Consider the following 20,614-nt stretch of genomic DNA (forward strand, 5'->3'; position numbering starts at 1 on the left):
TGAAAGCCAGAAACAGAGAGCTAAAACCAGAGGATTTCAGACTCACGTTGTTCCTGAAGGAGTGAGCTCTGATTGGATCCTCAGCCGCCAGCGAGCAGCTGCTGAGGATGATGAAGACGAGGATGAGGTTGGTGAAGATGTGGTGGTGGATCAGAATGTGACAGCCAACACGGATACTGCAGACAGAAAGAGAGACTCGGTTGAGAGGCATTAAAGTGACTCGACACAGGCAGGCATACACACACCTGGAGACTGACTGAATACCGACATGGCACCCTGAACTTTAACAAGGGATGAGAAATAGAAACACATATTCATCGACTGCAACTCACATTCAAGCGTGTATACATCGAAGCTATCAACATCTACAACAGTTATTAGTGCCACCGTCCTCCACATATAAATTGAGGAACTCCAAAGCAGTGGGTAAAAGATAGTGTATGTTCAGAGCTCCTTCTGACTGGAGTCATTTACCACCAAACATACGATGCTTTACTTCCTTTACTAGACTTCTAATGTTGCTGTGAATTATGCATCCTATTGATGATTTGACAGTACGCACAAAACATTATGTTTGCAGGGGTTTTGAGTGCACCCTCATACCAAAATGCAGATTTTCCCACACTTTAGTTAAAGGTATTATGTCAACAGGTTCCCCATAATGGTATTAGTATCAGAAGCAGAATACCTTAATTTGTCCCACAGAGGGGATATCTTCATTTGTTACAGCAAAAAGAGCCAAAGACAGCTTAATATTACACCCGAGATACAAAATATACCGTAGAAACAGATCTGAGGTATGTATTAGGTTAGTTCAAATCAAGAGTATTAAGTTAAACATCTCGTTTTTATTTAAACTTAATATTATTGCTTTCAACTAACCAACTGGAATTCAATTACGTGGAATTACTTTTTTGGCAACTTTTCAATTTTTCTTTTAATTGCATTTTAAAAAGTGATGCCAGAAAACAATCTTTCTGTTCGTCAAAAACTGTACATTACTCCTAAAATATAGAGCGTCAGACGGCACAGACAGCTTTGTTTTGACGGAGGTCTGACGTCCTGTTGCTATACCATCTTGTATACAGGCTGGGCAAATGTATTTGTTCACAGCCCCTCTGTGTCATATAGTGGTTGTGTCCACATTTGTAATCCCTCCTTTTTGTGTGGTGATAGAAGTCTTGTCTGTGTTTGTATTGTGACTTGATTTGGTTTTGTTTTGTTTGTTTCTGGCTTTTCTTTTGAGATGGGTCGTTTTAAGGGTTTTATCCTAAATAATTACATTTTGAGGTAACATAATAAAGTAGAAAATAAAATAAAATGAATAAGAAGTAAACAATTCAAAAGTATGAACATAAAGAAGAAATATAAAGAAGAAATATAAATAAAAATATATAAAATACAAATAAAATAATAAATGAAAAGCTCAAAACGCATCGCGGGCTTGCAGACTGCAAAATGGGAACAAAGGATATCAATCCTGGCATTTTTGGCATCCTGCATTTGACTTACTAAATGTTACTGGTTTAGGAACGCAGGGCTAGTTTTACTGTTTACTGCACGGAGACTTTTGCTCCCTGACTTCAGTCTTGAAAGCAACACCTCCACTCAGGACTTAAATGAAGCCTTATCTGAAATACATTCACATGACCCTAGCAGCAGCTATTAGGTACATGTGTGTCTCCGGTGCAGTGGGACTTACGGGTTCGTCTTGCTGAGGCAGAAGAACGCACTGCCTTCTGGGATCGGTTGAACCTTCTCTTTGGGAGGAGCCAGGTCGGCAATCTTTAACTGGACTCCTGCATCTGTGAGGAGAAGTTCTTTTGGTATAACACCTCAAAACCCCAAAGGTGAAACAAGGGTTATCTTTCATATTGTGTTGAATGAGCCAACATTCATCTGAAACACATGGACTACAAATTATGATGATAGTTCAAACGGAATAAATAAAAAGTGTTAAAGCTGACCATCTTCTTCAGGCAGCTCCTCTTCCTCCTCGTACTCGGTGTCTTCATCGATGTCCACCTGCAGAAACAAACGAGCTTCAGACTGACGGACTCGCGTGTTTAAATATTAAAGATTAAAGTCAGACCTCCATGCTCACCTTCACTTCTTCCTCTTCTGCTGCTTCTCCCCCCTCTTCTGCAGCCTCCTCCGTTCCCTCCGGCTTCTTTCTGCAGAAACAGAAAATATCATCTCTATTTCATCCTCTCATTTCCGTCTTATTTTTATGGTTCTTTCCACCAATTATAACGTCTCATTTCAATAAATAAAAAATGTACTGACTGCACACTAGTCTTTACAGTATGTGTGTCCTATGTTTTTATTTTAGAAAAATTATAAATAATAATGAATATTTCACATGTATTCTGCAGAGACTCCGTACAATAACACATGTTATATTTCTCACATTTCTCTTAATATTTTGCACATTTCTGCGCAATAATACCAATTTAACTACCTGTTTTTCTTAATGTAAAACATGTACTGTATTTAATATTTTACATATTTATATTGCTTGTACAAATGTTCAGACTTCTTATCTAAAAATATGTTTTCATTATAATATTTTCTATTATTTTTATACATTTGTGCTTTTAGAATATTTCCACAGTTGCTCCTATTCTAAATTATAATTCCTCTTACTGTGTTGTGTGCACTAATTCCTTGTATGTAAGAAACCTAATTTGCAAAACACCTGATAAGTATTTTCAGATATACATAATCATAGTGTTGACATGTGTTGTATGTACCGTGTGTTTATTACATATGGAGATCTAATTATGTGATTGCAGCAGCAGTATGTTATCAGGCATTGCACATGAGTAACCATGCATATTAATACGTAAATAAACACAGGAACTGGACCCACTCGTTCTTCTTGTCGTCCCCGTCCCCTCCTGCCAGGTTGTCCACAGCGATGGCCAAGAAGACGTTCAGCAGGATGTCTGACACACGTTAAGAAAACGCAACAGAAAAATCTACTTTTCTAAAAAAGGGAAATAGACTACATTTATCCGACAGCTGCAGGTTCTGTTTAGAACAACATGCTAATTATGTTTTATTCTAATATTAGTATGTCCACAGTGAAACAACAGCCTGTGGGGGGAGTTGTGGCGTGCTTGTTTGCATGCTAAAACCGTACGCTGCGTTACCCCGGGAGTTATAAATAAAGTGTCCCCACACACGTACCATCAAAATGCCTTCTTAATATTACAAAAATAAGAGTAATTATATAATAAAGACAGAAATGCCTCTTGAATTACAACTAAATTACTTTTCAATAATACAACAATAACAATTCTACTAGCATTAATCAAAAAAGGAAATGATCTTTTACAAGTGTTGCTATTTCAGTGTTATTTTAGCCAAAGCTAAGCACACACACTGACCTAATGCAAGTGACTCAGTGTGAAAGTGCTCCCTTATATTCACTCCAGATATGTTAGCTCAATATCAGCCAAACTAGTCAGCAAACAACTCTCAAAATGACTCAGAAAATAGAGTTTCTGGCTGAGAATATCTGCCAAAATGAGATTTGCAACTCCCTATTGTAGTTTTTACGCTCAACGAAAGGAAGTTGAATACACCTCCAAATCAACAAGAGACTGCCTCAGATCAAATCTGTTGAAGGAGAGTTTGTGTTTTGGTTTCAGAGGCTTGGTAACAAAGCCCTCGCTCTCTGCGGGAGGAGGATACAGTTACCGCAGATGAAGAGGATGACGAAGTAAACGCAGACGATCATCCCCGGGAACACCGGGCCCCCGTATGCCATGATGCCGTCGTACATCACCATGTTCCAGTCCTCTCCGGTCAGGATCTGCACACACACAACAGCGGGCAGAGGTAATTCCCAGAATGCAACACAAAAAACATACATGCTACATTCCTCAATGCAATCCATTTTGTTTCACTTCCAAACTCTCGATGCACTGCACACTATGGATCAGACTCCTGCAGAGGTCCAGTTTTACAGACCAGTTTTCCTTAAAGCTCGATGCTGACACGATAAGTTACATATCATATGTATCCAACTTCCTCGCGATTGAACACATAAACTGCTACAGGAACTCATCTTTAATCACTATATTTTTACTTGCACTATTGAAATATGTACAAACATCCTTTTTTTGGATTCAAAATGAGTTGGTTTGATTTATTTTTGGGATAATTATAGATGCAGACGTATAATCACACAAAACTCCAAAGAACTATGTTTTCCACATTTAAATGCTTTTATTTGAATGATATAGTCCTCTTAGAACTCCTCCTGACACGACATTGTGCGAACAGATCCCTCAGCTGCGTTACCTGGAAGCAGGTGAGCAGCGCCTGCGGGAAAGCGTCGAAGGTGCTGCGTTTGGTCTGCGTCTCGTCGAAGTTGAACTTCCCTCCGAACAGCTGCATGCCGAGCAGGGCGAAGATGATGAGGAAGAGGAAGAGCAGCAGGAGCAGCGAGGCGATGGACTTCATGGAGTTCAGCAGAGACGCCACCAGGTTAGAGAGAGCCGTCCAATGGCTGCGCAGAAACAGAGTGACATCACAGTGACATCAGAGAGAGACTCACTAATGAGCCGGGTGTGATGCTATAAGTACCTGATCGTGTGATTAACAGAAATATAAGTACACTAGTTAACGAGGGATGGATTAAGACAGGATAGGGTCATTACAGTTAGCTCCACATTCTTACTTTACCCTCTTATGTTTGTATTCATATTTTAGTTTGACTGAATTTTTACATTTCTATCAAATCTTGTACTTCTTGTATTCATAAAAACACAATTATTTTATTACATTTTATCATTCCACATACTTACTTTGACTTAATTATAATTATTTATTTATATTATTAATATTTATTTGATATTTTATTGGACATTTTACTTGATTTTCTTAATGTTTAATTATTTTCTGTTTATTTATCAGTGCACATTTATACTAAACTCTCTCATGTTTGTATGAATATTTTTATTGTGTTAGTTTGATCTTTTATGGGTCTTCTTACATCTTCAATACCTTTGTTTACTTTATTTTATTTAACGTTTTGATCGCACATTCTTACTTTAGATTCTTAAGATTACATAAATATTTTAATTCCTTTTCAGTCTTTTTTTTTCTAAAATAGAGCAACTATCACAAAACCCATTTTCCCTTCAGGATAAAGTTTTCTGATTCAAATTCTAAAACATGCAGGTACTTTCTTAACTTATATCTGTTGTTGTGCATCAGGAGCGTTTGTTTTCCTCACCGTGTGACCTTGAAGATCCTGAGCAGGCGGACGCAGCGCAGCACGGAGATCCCGAGCGGCGGCATGATGCCCAGCTCCACCAGGATCGTCTCCATGATGCCGCCGCACACCACGAAGCAGTCGAAGCGGTTGAAGAACGCCACGAAGTAATGAGCCAATCCAAGGCTGTACATCTTCAGCAGCATCTCCACCGTGAACAGAGACAGGAGCACCTTGTTGGCGATGTCTGCGGAGAGGGAAGACACTTTGTGGTGGAAAGAAACTGGGTGCATGTTTGGTTTTAAGTACAATTTGAAGGTCTGTGTGTGTGTGTGTGTGTGTGTGTGTGTGTGTGTGTGTGTGTGTGTGTGTGTGTGTGTTGTTACCTTGGACCTCTGTGAGCCAGACGGGCTGGTTGTAATGCTCCGAGGCGCTGAGCGAGGTGTTGAGGAACACGAGCAGCAGAACCAGCCAATAAAACGTCACCGATTTGACGGCGGTGCGACAGTTCCTGCGACACACTCTGTTCCAGCGGCGCAACGTCCGACTGAGAGGGAGGAAGAAGACTCAGAAAAAGAGACAGAAACTAAAGGGAAGAAGAGTGTAAGGGGGAAATGTTTTTCTCCTGAACGTCCCACAGTCAGTGAACTCACCAGCAACCAATCTTCATCATCTGGGAGCTGAAACGAGACGGAAGTTACTTTGAAGAGTTTTGATTTGACTCAAATACTTTACATCAAGCTTCAATATCTAGTCTCATGTGACATAATCAATGTGTGTGTGTGTGTGTGTGTGTGTGTGTGTGTGTGTGTGTGTGTGTGTGTGTGTGTGTGTGTGTGTGTGTGTGTGTGTGTGTGTGTGTGTGTGTGTGTGTGTGTGTGTGTGTGTGTTACCAGCAGGCCTGGCAGCAGTTTGTGTGTTCCTCGTCGATGTTTTCCGTGTTCTCAGACCCCGTTTCACTGGCAGGAAGACTCGCTGACAGACAGAAAAACAAATGACAGGGATAAATATCCAAAGCTCAACACTTATTTATATCTAACATCACTAAAACACATCTATTAAGTCTAAAATCTATTCAAATCTTTATAAACTCTGCAAACGTTATTCGTTTCCTGCTACAAAGCTCGACTTTGGTCCAGTCTGAGAGGACTACTGTGTATTTCAAATGTTTTTGAATGGTTTTATTGTAGAAAATCCTCCTTATAAATACAGTATATGTGATTATAGAAGGAGGGTTTCAACTAGAAGACTAAATTCTAAAGGTCAGAAGGAGACAAAGAAACCTCTAACAGTTAAAGACGAGGAAAAACAGCACTATTTGTTTAAGAAAACGGCTGAAGCTTAGCAAATATCTTCAATATAAACACCAAACCTGCAGCTATGATTCACTGTATTTGTTTATTCATTACTGTCGATGTTAACTTGATGCCAGTAAATCTTTCCTGAACTGGATCGAGCTGAAATAACGGAGAGGAAAACCTGCTGATAAGAAACAGGGTCACACAGAGACCCAGATACCCTTCTACATTTAGACTTCAGTGTGTGTGTGTGTGTGTGTGTGTGTGTGTGTGTGTGTGTGTGTGTGTGTGTGTGTGTGTGTGAAGTACATACATAGAGCTGATATACATATATGATAAAAAAGAAGGAGGTCGTACCGTGTGTGTCATTGGAGTGACTGAACCATCCAAACTTTCCTCTCTTCTTATCTGACAGATCGCCCAGAGAAGGACCTAGAAATAAAAAACACGTGCAGTTCAGTTTAGTATTATTTTGTCATATTGTCCATATGAACGCAGCATTTTACAGCTCTAGCAGCAAAGAGGGGTCTACAGAGACATTAAATAGGACACAGAGCAAGAAATAGGCACTTATTTTAACGATGTGTTATATTTAATACGTTTATCGCGTGCATCTTTTTCAAATCTTGAGATCAGTATTCCTCAAATAACTTCAAAGGTTCTTTAGTAAAAATGTCAGCCGCTCTGTTTCCTGCCTCATCGACTTCTCAGACCGATTCGTTTGTTTTTAATTGGCTTCATTAAGGGATGTCAATTAACTAATGGAGCCAATTAGAGTTAATTTGCTTTAAATTGACATCCATGAAGTTGTTGTCACCGACTGATTTTTCAATCAGCTGTGAACAAATGAACATGATCTCTATAGCAGTATTTAAAATATCACAAAGAGAGAGACATTAAAAACTCATCAGATGCTGACACACACACACACACACACACACACACACACACACACACACACACACACACACACACACACACACACACACACACACACACTAAATCTTACGTGGGTTACCGTCCTCATCCAGTTCGTCCATGTCCTCCGCCTGGGTGATCCAGTCCATGTAGCCGCACAGATCCTCCTCCATCTGCTGCTTCTCCCTCAGCTTCTGGAAATCTCCGCGAGCCTTCGCCTTCTCCCTCTCCTTACTGAACTCTCTGCAACGTCCACACACACATTTACATGTCATTCAATGGCTGAAATTAGTTTCTCCAGACATGTGGAAATGTTAACATCTACACAAAGCATCATTTTCTCTGGAGCCAGCAATGAAGCTAAGTGTTACGCATGGATGTAATTCGAAAGTAAACAAAGGAGTAGAAGTTAAAGTTGCGGACTGGAAACTGAAGAAGTCGCCTGAGTCACATGGAGAGAGGTTTTGCTCAGAGAGAATCACAAAACTACTACTAACGCTACTAATATGTCTTCTCTTTCCCATGCTACACACACCTCTGTGTCTTCCCTCTTCCAACCTAGAAGGAGGTGGTAATTGCCAAACATTTAATGCACATGGGCTCAAATAACCAATTGGATGGCGAGTTCCTTTGGATGGTTGTCCTGTCGAAGCCTGGATAGCTCAGTCGGTACAGCATCAGACTTTTAATCTGAGGGTCCGGGGTTCAAGTCCCTGTTAAGGCGATACCTAAATGCGCAAATGAAGTCCTCACTACAAGTGCTGGTATAGAAATCTAGGCGCACCTTGGCCAATCACATCGCACGATCATTATGACGACAGAGTTGCAACCGTTCCGTGTAGTCCCTGCGTCTCTGCTACATGTAAATAAAGAAGATGGCTGCTGCTGGTGAACAGCAGTTTTCCGAATTGTTTTTGGCCTCTACTTTAAACGATATATAAGAAATAACGGCACAGAGTTTTGCCGACCGGATAAGGCAAAAGTGTAATTTATCACCTAGCTTCCGCTGGTGGCCAAATGCATGGGACTCAATGAAAACCCACTGGTGATTGTTGTCTCACCACTGATTGCGCTTATGGAAGACCAGGTAAACGAGGCTACCAAATTTGGACTCTCGGCCCTGCAACTTGGCAAAGGCGACCAGGAGGACATTCGAAGCGGCCGGTGCCAGTTGGATTGCCTGAGGGCAATCAACCCACGTCAATAGGGACAGCTTTATTTACACTTATCCACAGATATCTCTGTTGGTTACATCAGGTTACCAGAGGATGGCCTTCTCAGAGCCTGGATAGCTCAGTCGGTAGAGCATCAGACTTTTAATCTGAGGGTCCAGGGTTCAAGTCCCTGTTCAGGCGATATCTTAATGTGCAAATGAAGACTTCAAGGAAATCTAATGCTGGTATAGAAATCTAGGTGCACCTTAACAGTAGCATATGTAATTTCTGGTTGGCCAATCACATCGCATTTAAATGATATATAAGAAATAACGGCACAGAGTTTTGCCGACCGGATAAGGCGAAAGTGTAATTTATCACCTAGCTTCCGCTGGTGGCCAAATGCATGGGACTCAATGAAAACCCACTGGTGATTGTTGTCTCACCACTGATTGCGCTTATGGAAGGACCAGGTAAACGAGGCTACCAAATTTGGACTCTCGGCCCTGCAACTTTGCAAAGGCGACCAGGAGGACATTCGAAGCGGCCGGTGCCAGTTGATATAAGGGAGTCCTGAATCCTGGCTTCTTCAGAAACAATGGCGAGACATGTTGGTCACCAAGGCTAGTCTGGGTGTGGTCCATAGTCTGCTTCTGGCCATTGCTGTGAAAACTTCATTAGCACTTAGCGAAAGATGTCTCTGTTTGTTACATCACAAGTTGGTCGTTGCTTGATGGGTTCCTCCAGAATAAGGTGTCCTTGAAGCCTGGAAAGCTCAGTCGGTAGAGCATCAGACTTTTAATCTGAGGGTCCAGGGTTCAAGTCCCTGTTCAGGCGTTAAATCTATTCTGCCAGCATCCAAGTCTTCAGGGCCACATTGCTAGGGACAACTACATTAACACTTAGCCACCAATGTTTTTCTTTCACTCAAGAACGAGGCGGACGTTGTGTGATTGGTTCCTCCAGAAGATGGTCATTGTGAAGCCTGGATAGCTCAGTCGGTAGAGCATCAGACTTTTAATCTGAGGGTCCAGGGTTCAAGTCCCTGTTCAGGCAATACCTTAATGTGCAAATGAAGACTTCAAGGAATTCTAATGCTGGTAAAGAAATCAAGGTGCACCTTAACAGTAGCATATGTAATTTCTGGTTGGCCCATGGCATTTAAACGATATATAAGAAATAACGGCACAGAGTTTTGCCGACCGGATAAGGCAAAAGTGTAATTTATCACCTAGCTTCCGCTGGTGGCCAAATGCATGGGACTCAATGAAAACCCACTGGTGATTGTTGTCTCACCACTGATTGCGCTTATGGAAGGACCAGGTAAACGAGGCTACCAAATTTGGACTCTCGGCCCTGCAACTTGGCAAAGGTGACCAGGAGGACATTCGAAGCGGCCGGTGCCAGTTGATATACGGGAGTCCTGAATCCTGGCTTCTTCAGAAACAATGGCGAGACATGTTGGTCACCAAGGTCTTCCAAGAAAACCTATTAGGGATTGTGTTGGATGAGGTTCATCTCTCTTACAAATGGTAAGTATGTTTTAGCGATGAAGTAGATATTCAACAAGTGATCTGAACTGAATGATGTTGGGGGTACGCTACAACCAAAGCTACAACAAACTACTCTGATGTTACAGCAGTGACATCACAGCACAATTAACTAATGGATAGTTTGATTCAGACCTAAACATTTTTTGCTGTAGAGTGTCTTGTGTGCTACTTTTTCCATCGCTCTGACTTCATCACCATCTTCGTTGCTCTGATTGGTTGTAGCGCTATCCTATTGCGTGCAGAGGGAATTTGAAAAACGACTGTTTATCCCGCCCCTCGGATTGAGCCCTGCCAATTGTGTGCGCCCAGACCAAACATCTTGATGTAGGTCTGGTTTACAAGGCTAGTCTGGGTGTGGCCCATAGTCTGCTTCTGGCCTTTGCTGTGATAACTTCATTTGCACTTAGCGAAAGATGTCTGTGTTTGTTACATCACAAGTTGGTCGTTGCTTGATGGGTTCCTCCAGAATTGGTGTCCTTGAAGCCTGGATAGCTCAGTCGGTAGAGCATCAGACTTTTAATCTGAGGGTCCAGGGTTCAAGTCCCTGTTCAGGCGATACATTCAATCTATTGGGTATCATAACTGAAGTCCCCAAAGCACCAGTTGCTAGCACTAAGCTTCATGAAGCTTAAGAGCTGTGCTGCTGGGCAATCCTGATTGCAACCAGACTGTCTGAGGACAATCAACCCGACACCTTTATTTACACTTATCCACAGATGTCTCTGTTGGTTACATGACGTGACCAGAGGACGGCCTTCTCAGAGCCTGGATAGCTCAGTCGGTAGAGCATCAGACTTTTAATCTGAGGGTCCAGGGTTCAAGTCCCTGTTCAGGCGATAAATCTATTCTGTCAGCATCCAAGTCTTCAGGGCCAACTTGCTAGGGACAACTACATTCACACTTAGCCACCGATGTTTTTCTTTCACTCAAGAACGAGGCGGACGTTGTGTGATTGGTTCCTCCAGAAGATGGTCTTCTTGAAGCCTGGATAGCTCAGTCGGTAGAGCATCAGACTTTTAATCTGAGGGTCCAGGGTTCAAGTCCCTGTTCAGGCGATACATCCAAGCTAATAGGTATAACAGCAGTCCTCAAAGTACTTGTTGCTAACATTGAGCTTCATGAAGCTGTTCTGTTCGGCATTCCTGATTGCAACCAGACTGTCTGGGTACCAACATACCTACCAAGTCTTTAAAACCCTTACTTCCCACTTCGCTGATCGACTCCAGAAGGGAAGAGTTGGTTAAAAATACAGAATAAAAACACACCTTTTATCATTTTCACAATGTGTTTAAAGACAAGTTAAGTGAAGACGAACCCGCTGAGGACTCCCAGAACCAGGTTGAGAACAAAGAATGACCCGAATATCACCAGACTGACGAAGTAAACCCACGGCAACTCGAACCCAATGGCATCATTCATCTGCACAAAGAGAAGACATTATCACTTAGATAGAATCGGAGGATGAAACCTTCTTTATTAGTCACATACATGCACACAGCAGAGCACACACAGTGAAATTGGTCCTCTGCATTTAACCCATCCTAGTACTAGGAGCAGTGGGCAGCTATCGTGCAGCGCCCGGGGAGCAATGGGGAGGGGGGGATTGGAGGTGTCCGGTGCCTTGCTCAAGGGCACCACAGCAGGGCCTAGGAGGTGAACTGGGACCTCTCCAAGTAGCAGTCCACCTTCCATATTTCAAGTCTGTTCGGGGACTTGAACCGGCGACCCTACGATTCCCAGTCCAAGCCCCTACTGACTGAGCCACTGCTGGACAAAAGGAGTGGAGATGCCGGGGATTGAACCCGGGGCCTCATACATGCAAAGCATGCACTCTACCACTGAGCTGAGATGAATTGCGGCGTATTTTACCCAGTAGAGAACGTCGGTCCAGCCCTCCATCGTGATGCACTGGAACACGGTCAACATGGCAAAGAAGAAATTGTCGAAGTTGGTGATGCCTCCGTTGGGGCCGTCCCACCTCCCCCGACACTCTGTACCGTTGATGTTGCACTGGCGACCGTGACCCAAGAACGCACATGGCACCGGGTCATCCTCCACGTAAGTATCTGGAAAAACAGGTTTGGAAAATAATTAAGAACTTGAGTTTGTTTTGAAGTTCATGCTTTCTTTCTTTAACGTATCTTCTGGTAGGATTCTTCATTTGTATCCTCTTGGTTATTGCTTTGATTAAAGCCAAATGAAATGTAATCGTAGCAATCGTAGTGCATGTACCTGATTCTTTGTAGTAGCAGGTCTTGTGCATGCGTCCGATGAAGAGCTCCAGGCCAATGATGGCGTAGATGATGATGACGAAGAGTACCAGCAGAGCGATGTGGAGCAGGGGAACCATCGCCTTCATGATGGAGTTCAACACAATCTGTAAACCTGACAGACACACAAAGCTTTACATGTGTTCAATGACACACAACACAACACACACATTGACACTCTCTTTCCTGTCCAGTGCACTTACTGGGGACTCCAGAAACCAGTCTGAGGGGCCGCAGGACTCTGAAGGCTCGCAGAGCTTTGACGTCCAGACCTCCAGGTTTCCCCGGCACATGATGAGTGGTCGCAACCTCACCGGATTTATGAGTCATCGTCTCTAAAACTACACTGAACAATCTGCATGGACAACAACAAGACAGAAGAAGAGTTAAAGATTCATCTCATCAGAAATGAAGGGAAAGAAACGCTGAATCATTTCAATCTTTGATCTTGAAAACATTGAATATAAAAAGTGACAAAAGAGAGACTGATGTAGAACATGGTATCATCTGCATAGAAGTGGAGGTAAATGTTATTGTGATTCTTTTCTCCTTGAAGAGGAACGTAAGTTAAGAAGTGAGGTGGGCCGAGCAGGATATAATTAGAAGGTCTGATTAAAAATCTTTTAGCTCTATTAACGCACAACATGTGAGCAACATCTTGTCCTTCTTCCTGAATACTGTGAGCCATGTTCATGCTCGGCTCTGACTGCATTTTACACGTTCCTGCACACACATCTGCACAGCCGTCCACTTTAAAAAGCAACTCGTTTGCCTTATATTGCCATATGTTCATTGTCCTAAGTGTTTCTGTTTTTTTAGCTTTTAAGGTTTGTTATATTTTTTACCTACTTTTACAACCTATTTTCTTAGATTGTTCGCACCATCAGACACCAAATGAAATTCCTTGTATGTGTAAACGTATCTGGCAACAAACTTGATTCTGATTTACTCGAAAACCAGATTTGAAATTATTTGAAAACACATGAAATTTGTCTCTAAAATGAGTCAGTACAATATTCTATTAGCAGTTCTAGGAGCACAGGTCAGTCAGTTTGGTACAGACTGAAATATCTAAACAACTATTGGATGTTAGCCACTTAGCATTGAGCTAAATCTAGGGTTAGGGTTGGAGAATCTCCACCGTCCCTCTGCTTACAGACCACAAAACAAAGGCAGAAAAACACTGAACTCCTGCAAGAAAACCCCTCTCTCTGTCCCACATACAGCAGCCTCTCAGTATTATCATCTCCCGCTGTAACGAGGGGGCCGGGGCGTCCTCAGGGCAGTGTTACCATGACAACAGGCTTAATCACCACCGCCCCGAGGTCGTCCCGAGTCGCGTCACCGTCCCGCAGCGAGGACATTAACCAACATGGAGGACGAACGCCGAGGACCTGCAGGACTCACTGAGACCTCGGCAGGTGACTCCAACACGGACCTGCTGATTATTAAAAAATACTTAGTTTGAGTTTTATATTTGATGCTATTTTAGTTTGTTTGCTGTGGTCAGAAACTCAATTAATGTCTAGGGCACCCTGCTGTCTTTACTTTCAACTGAAGTGATTCTCAAGATTTTCCTGCAGATGTTTAACATGTTTAACAAAGACAGATATAGACTTTATTGATCCCAATTTGGGAAATTATTTTGTGACCTAAGCAGCAGACTTAAAATAAAAATAGTTTAAAAAGTGGAATAGAGAATTAACAATTAAATCAACAACAACATCAAATATTCTGGATACTTAAATAGCAAAGATATAGGCTTATACCAAATTACTGCAGTAGTATATAGGCTTATAAAACCTAAAGCTTGTTTGGACCAGTTCTTCCTAAATGATTGTGTTGTTTCGGTTGATGTAAACACAGCACTGGGATGGGAGGCAGAACAAGAGGACAGAGACCGCCTATAGATAAAGGTCTTTGTTATATTTTATTCCAAGTGATATGAGTATCGATAATTATACAAACTACAAAGAATCCGTTAATTAACTCAAATTCCAAGGAAGCTTTAATTTAAATATATTGAGTGGATTATTATGTTTATATCTGAGGCATTAAACACACGTTTAAATTATGATCCTCCAGATAAATGTGACAATCAATGTTGATATTAATCATGTCTCTGTTATCTGTTAATTATGTCTTATCTCTGTCCTTAGACCCTTGCAGCGAGAAGAATACCCCTGAAGAAATCAACAATCTAATCAACCAGGGAATGTCGGAGTCAGGGTTCTCCTTAACATAATGAAATATATATTTTAAATGCAACAGATGCTGCTTTCGTTTCATAATTAGGAAGAAAATAGTACTCTCATCTAAATGTACTTAAAGTAGCGACAGTAAAAGTAGTCATTGTTTGATTGGTCCATTTCAGAATAATATCTCTGATATGTTTTATAATGATTGATCATTAAAGTGTTCTCAGAGCTGGTAAAGGTGCAGCTAGTGTTAATGGCTTTGTATACTGCAGGGTAGCTGCTGGATTTACTGCAGGTGAACTAAAGTCTGATTTAAGGGAGATTATATTTACCATCATTAATCCAGATCTGCCTAGCAACTAAAGGTATTAAATACATGTAGTGGAGTAAAAGTACAAAATAGCAAAAAATGGAAATACTCAAGTAAAGTACAAGTTTCTCAAAGTAGTAAGTACTTGAGTGTACTTAGTTACTTCCCACCTCTGGTCTGTCGTGTATCAGAGATTCCTGAAAAGCTAAAGAGGAGAGTAAGAAAGGCAGCAGGACTTCCACAGAAACAAAGCGTGTGATTAAAATCAGCGTCACTGCATGACTGTGTTTGTGTCGTGACATCCAAAGTTTATTATCGGAGGTTAAATGTGTATATTTAGCGCGGTAGTTATAGTGTACAGTGATCACGGTCAGCTGTCACATGCGCTCAACCCAAAACCCCTAAAAGGAGATTAATTGAGGCATTGCTGCAGGGTTTGTTCCTGCACTGCCCACCGGACAGGAAGCTGTTGAGTTTACAGCAGTCAGATCAGATTTACTGCTGCAACTCTTCAAACTCTGCTCCAACGAGCAGGAGACTCAACAGCGAGAGAGAGAGAGAGCAGCTGAGGACAAGAACCCAAAAAACTGGGGTCTGAAGAAGAACCGGAGTCTGACGCTGGGTTTGAACTCTAATCTGTTGCGTGAGCAGAAGTCTGGCTGAAAAATACAGACTTTATTTCTATTAACTGTTCTAATTTGAAGCTATTTTGGTTAGAAGTCTCTTGTTTGTGTTTTTTCTGCTTATATTAAATGCTATCGTCGCAATAACAACCATATTGCTTGAAAAATGCAATTAAAGATGTTGGAATCTAATCAAGTTTACCTGATGCACCCTCTGAGAAAATGATGTGGCATTAAGCTCATGTCAGAGGGCTCATTTCAAAAGAGGATGGGCTCTAATTAAGTGAATTTATAAATGATTTTACTCTACAATAATAACTTCTTGTCACACTTACTCTCTGTTGTCTGGCAAACATGTAAAACAGGGTGCGTTTGCAATTAAAATAGGAAAGCCAAACAAACTGTAATGTTTCAAGTAAAGAAAGTACGAAAAAATAGAACCAAACAGTTAAAATAAACGCATATCAACAGAAGAGTGGGTTATATCTATTAAATATGAATAGAAAACCCAATATAAAATGTTAGCAGAGTTAAAATAGATCATCCGTATGTTTTCTTGACATTCTGTTGCGGAGAAACTCGACCAGACCCAATTTAAAACGTTGAAAATCACAAGTTCTGTCCTATGTGACTAGCCCATCCACTTTACATGGGTTTTTTCTCCAAAACTCTCAATGCTTCCTCATCAAATGTTAATCCAGGGTAAAAATAAAAACAATTTCTGGAGTGAGAACCAGTCGTTTCTACAGAATCAACGTCTAAAAAGGAGATCCAGCACCTACAGAACGGTCCCCCCTACGTCTTAAAACAGAGACATCATCTGAAGAGGGAACCGATGTGTGTTTTCTCACCCCACAATGACAATGACGAAATCGAGCAAGTTCCAGCCGTTGCGGATGTAGGAGCTCGGGTGCATCACCAGACCGTAAGCCAAGATCTTCAGGAAGGTCTCGATGGTGAAGATGATGAGGAAGATGTACTCCACTTGTTCCTGAAACACAGAGAGAACATGTCCTGTTAACACTGGTGAACATCACACTGTCTATATAAGGGGGGAAACTGAACCACTGAATAACAAAAGGATAGATTCCTTTAAGCAGTAGCAAAGAAACACTGGTTTTAACTGGACAGGAAGAGGATGCAAAACCATGCCTTGGAGTAAAAAGCACAATATTTACCTCTCAAATTAGTCAGAGTTTATAGAAATGAGCAGAAAATTGATATAGAAATACTTCCAATTCAAACTTGCAAGCAAAACATTTCAAGTTGTTGTAATTTACTGAACCAACCATTAATTTCTTTATATAATTTGTGTAAACAGAACCGTCAATGCTCTCTGAAAGGAGGTTTGAACGCTAGAGGACATTTACACGGTTTTACATAATACAACAGTGTGTGTGTGTGTGTGTGTGTGTGTGTGTGTGTGTGTGTGTGTGTGTGTGTGTGTGTGTGTGTGTGTGTGTGTGTGTGTGTGTGACCTGGTAAACGTGGATGTGGAGAATTTGTGAGCATTTCAGAGGATTACCAATCTGTCATCATCCCTGCTCCACACACACAAACACACACATGTTTGTTTTACTATGGTTGTGGGGACTCAATCAACCTAATGCATTCCCTGCCCCCCCCTGCCTCTTAACCATGGCACGACAATATCTAAAAAAAACAACCTTTCCCCTTCACCTTCACCTCAGGATCCAAATCTTAACCCTGTGCAGCACATTGAAGAAGTGAGGACCTCATTTAGTATTAAATGTCCACACCACAGTCTTGAATTCAATCAGGTCCTCACACTGCACGATGCACACAAATTCAATTATTAATTTGAATAATAATGATCTGCCCTTTTATGCATTTGATCCCTTTCATATATAGCATCCTCTGCACGTGCCTGCATTTTTAGTAGAACCCAAGTGCAAGCCTTTTAGCCTTATATGCCAGACATAATTTCTCCTCACTCCATGCTAACATCGACCAGGAGTTCCCCAAAAGGTACTGAACTTCACAAGCATAAGTTAAACACCTTGAGAAGTCAGACAGGAAAGCAGACAAACTTGTTCCAAAAATATTACAAAGCACTCAGAGACCGTAACCCTGGCATCATATCAAGTCGCCTGGAGCATCTCAGGAGCTGAAAAACCAAACAGCGAAGGGGAGTGGTTGAAATCTTGTCTGAAAAACTGTGGTATCGGACGTCAAACTGTCCCGCCACAGAATATCGGACATATAGGAAGATGAAGAAGTCCCACAGAGGGAGATTAACATTCTGCCTTTTGACCCATCCTAGTGTTAGGAGCAGTGGGCTGGCCGGAGATATACAACTCCACTAATCGCGTGTGTGTGTCTATGCGAGGGTGTGTCTTTGAGTGTGTGTGCTTGTGTGTGTGATGTGGCTCTTTGCAATAACAGAGGAAAATGATTGGCTTTTAACCTCTGAGTCGTCGGCCACCGCTGCACTAATGCATCAATAAATACAGTTCATCAAAAATAATAATGATATTTTTTTCCTCCTTTGAACTGGAGTAGTTGTCTTATTTCAGCCACCACAATGTCTCACACACACACACACACACACACACACACACACACACACACACACACACACACACACACACACACACACACACACACACAGCGAGGAGGAGGCAGAGTGCTGCGCCGTCACTTTAATCTGAAACGTCTCGATGAACGGTGTGTACAGTGTAAGTGTAAACGAAGGTAGAGAGACATAGAAACACAAAGGAAACACAGAGAGAGAGAGAGCCGAAGCATCCGAGTGGAAACTTCACAGAGCCTCATCTGATCAGATCTGATCTCAGACCTGTCAATCATCTACTGTATTTACCCACGACCTGTGACCTTTACAGCAGCAGGGGGGTGTGTGTGTGTGGGGGGGGGGGGGGGGGGGGGGTGGAGGTTCAGATCAGCTGACTGCAGGAAGACACTTCCAGTTCACAGGGATAAAGACATGCAGGACAAATATATAAACGAGAAGCAAGAGAAACTCCTTCATATAAACCATATTGTTGACCCTGAGTCACACACAGTAGGTCAGGTCAGGTTAGCCTAGCTTAGCATACAGACTAGCATGGAAACTGCTAGCCTAGCTCCATCAAAACGTATAGAGGACAATAATGACGTTTATTTTTTACGATTTATGAGTGTTAGCATTGGCTCCTTCTATACTTTTCTTAAATGCTATCTTCACCAGGGTTGTGTACTTATTTGATTTGATTTACTAAATATGTTCTTGCCTCTTTATGTAATATATTGGTCCCCTACTTTTCCTTTAATCTGCACTGCCCCCTTGGCTCTTGCTATGCTGTAAATTAGGTACTTTTTCACAGTTAGCAGGAAGCTAACAGTGTACTGCTGTGACATATTTTAGACACCTAAAAGAAATGTTTAAATGTACACTTTATTTAGAGTATTTTCACCTCTTTACTTCATGTCAGATAGCCCTCACTGAAGCAGCAAACAATGTCCATCTCTTTGAAGCCACCATTGACTAAAACCTACCTAAATACCTGCTGCTCTACCGCTACCTCGTCAAATAATCTGTTCCTTTACGGGGATGATAATCGATTTACAAAGTGTCGTGCATGCAGGGTTGTTGCCTTACAAGGACCCAAACTGCTACGACAACCAAATGTGTGTGCAGTTTATTTGTCAGTGAATAAAAGCTTAAATTCCTCAAGATGCAAATCACGTTCCTGTGAGTAAAGAGGTGAAATATTCTAAATATATCATACACTCCTGGCTGTTTCTCCACACTTCTATAGACCACATCTACTGTAGGTAACACACAACACCACCACACTTCAAAGCATCCTCACTGTCCCTTTAACATTCAACAACATGATCTAACCTTACACTCCTGAGAGAGGAACACACTAACCTGAAGCTGAAAATGCTAACGCCACCTGAGTCCATCCCCGCAAACCCAGAAGAGTGCGAGGGAGTCTTTCAACCAGTAGGTTGTTGGTTCGATCCCAGCCCGTGCAGTCAGCGTACTGAAACCGTAGTTGCTATCGATAGCCAAGGAAACTCTAACTTCAGATTTAGTTTTTTATTTCTGGATTTCTTTCAAAATGTCAGACTATTTCTTAAAATGATGATCTTTTTATTCAATTTTTGGAATTATCTTAAAATGTCGACTTAAATTTCTGACTTTTTTCAAAATGATCAGGTTTCCCTAAATATTTGGAATTTGTAAAAGTCTGTACGGTTCCATTAAAATCTGAAATATTGACTATAAGATGTTTTTAATTGAATTTATTATAGTGTGGAGATCGTATCGTGAAACGCAGGAGACGTTCATTACAGTTGAGCACACGAATGCGTGTCTCGTTTAATCACACAGTCAAAGTTATAACCAAACAAGATGGCGCTGTCCTGTAAACCAACAAGCATGGGGCTCCACGTCATCGTAAACACAGATTAATTAAAGGGACCACGCTCCCTTTTTACAGTCGTACTTTCAAGCATAAACCAACGGTCATACTTACAGGCATGAAACAACAGTGTGTAGAACCACACTTAAGAAGGAGGTGAATTATGTACTATTACATTCACTACAATAGTATCATTATTTTAGGAACCGTGCACGACTGATGTTTTTTTAAATTAACATAAAAAATAATCTCACGTATCCCCTGCAGTGCTCCAGCGTACCCCTAGGGGTCCGCGTACCCCCATTTGAGAACCACTGTATCAGTGTGTGTGTGTGTGTCGCGGGACTCACCAGGTCGTGGTTGGTGGAGTTGGAGTCGTCTTCAGGAAACGGTTTAGAAACTCCCAGAGCGACACAGTTAGCAAAGATGGCTAACAGAATGAAGATGTCAAACGGTCTGAGAGACAAGTTAAGGAAGATCAGGAACAAAAATACACTCACTGATGCTTTCATAGAATTAAGGTTACACGTTTGAGGAACAGTGTGCCGAATCGGCTACTGGAACGCTCTCCCTGCCTCCCTGGACATTTTCATCCCTTAAAACCCACCTGTTCACCATGGCCTTTCAACCCTAACCCATCACAGCCCCCCTGCTTCCACTCCTACTGCTGTT

At 41.7% G+C, this 20,614-nt stretch overlaps 1 protein-coding gene and 5 non-coding genes across 6 annotated transcripts in view; 5 read left to right on the top strand and 1 right to left on the bottom strand.

Annotated features, from left to right (window-relative positions):
* The window catches only part of cacna1fb (calcium channel, voltage-dependent, L type, alpha 1F subunit), a 45,791-nt gene that overhangs the window by 13,760 nt on the left and 11,417 nt on the right, over nt 1-20,614 (bottom strand). Inside the window, 19 exon segments of the mRNA XM_063889171.1 lie at nt 47-176; nt 1,703-1,805; nt 1,968-2,025; nt 2,105-2,174; nt 2,873-2,948; nt 3,700-3,820; nt 4,312-4,519; nt 5,249-5,474; nt 5,614-5,774; nt 5,881-5,907; nt 6,121-6,202; nt 6,883-6,957; nt 7,535-7,686; nt 11,466-11,569; nt 12,020-12,216; nt 12,383-12,535; nt 12,624-12,775; nt 16,403-16,542; nt 20,293-20,398. Of these exon segments, the coding sequence (XP_063745241.1) occupies nt 47-176; nt 1,703-1,805; nt 1,968-2,025; nt 2,105-2,174; nt 2,873-2,948; nt 3,700-3,820; nt 4,312-4,519; nt 5,249-5,474; nt 5,614-5,774; nt 5,881-5,907; nt 6,121-6,202; nt 6,883-6,957; nt 7,535-7,686; nt 11,466-11,569; nt 12,020-12,216; nt 12,383-12,535; nt 12,624-12,775; nt 16,403-16,542; nt 20,293-20,398 (2,341 nt within the window).
* Nucleotides 8,726-8,798, top strand: trnak-uuu (transfer RNA lysine (anticodon UUU)). The gene has a single exon. It is a non-coding gene; the product is annotated as a tRNA-Lys (tRNA).
* Nucleotides 9,581-9,653, top strand: trnak-uuu (transfer RNA lysine (anticodon UUU)). The gene has a single exon. It is a non-coding gene; the product is annotated as a tRNA-Lys (tRNA).
* On the top strand, nt 10,633-10,705 carry trnak-uuu (transfer RNA lysine (anticodon UUU)). Its single transcript has one exon. It is a non-coding gene; the product is annotated as a tRNA-Lys (tRNA).
* Nucleotides 10,914-10,986, top strand: trnak-uuu (transfer RNA lysine (anticodon UUU)). The gene has a single exon. It is a non-coding gene; the product is annotated as a tRNA-Lys (tRNA).
* Nucleotides 11,133-11,205, top strand: trnak-uuu (transfer RNA lysine (anticodon UUU)). Its single transcript has one exon. It is a non-coding gene; the product is annotated as a tRNA-Lys (tRNA).

The sequence above is a fragment of the Eleginops maclovinus genome, chromosome 1 (genome assembly GCF_036324505.1).
Source record: "Eleginops maclovinus isolate JMC-PN-2008 ecotype Puerto Natales chromosome 1, JC_Emac_rtc_rv5, whole genome shotgun sequence".
NCBI classification, from domain to species: Eukaryota; Metazoa; Chordata; class Actinopteri; order Perciformes; family Eleginopidae; genus Eleginops; species Eleginops maclovinus.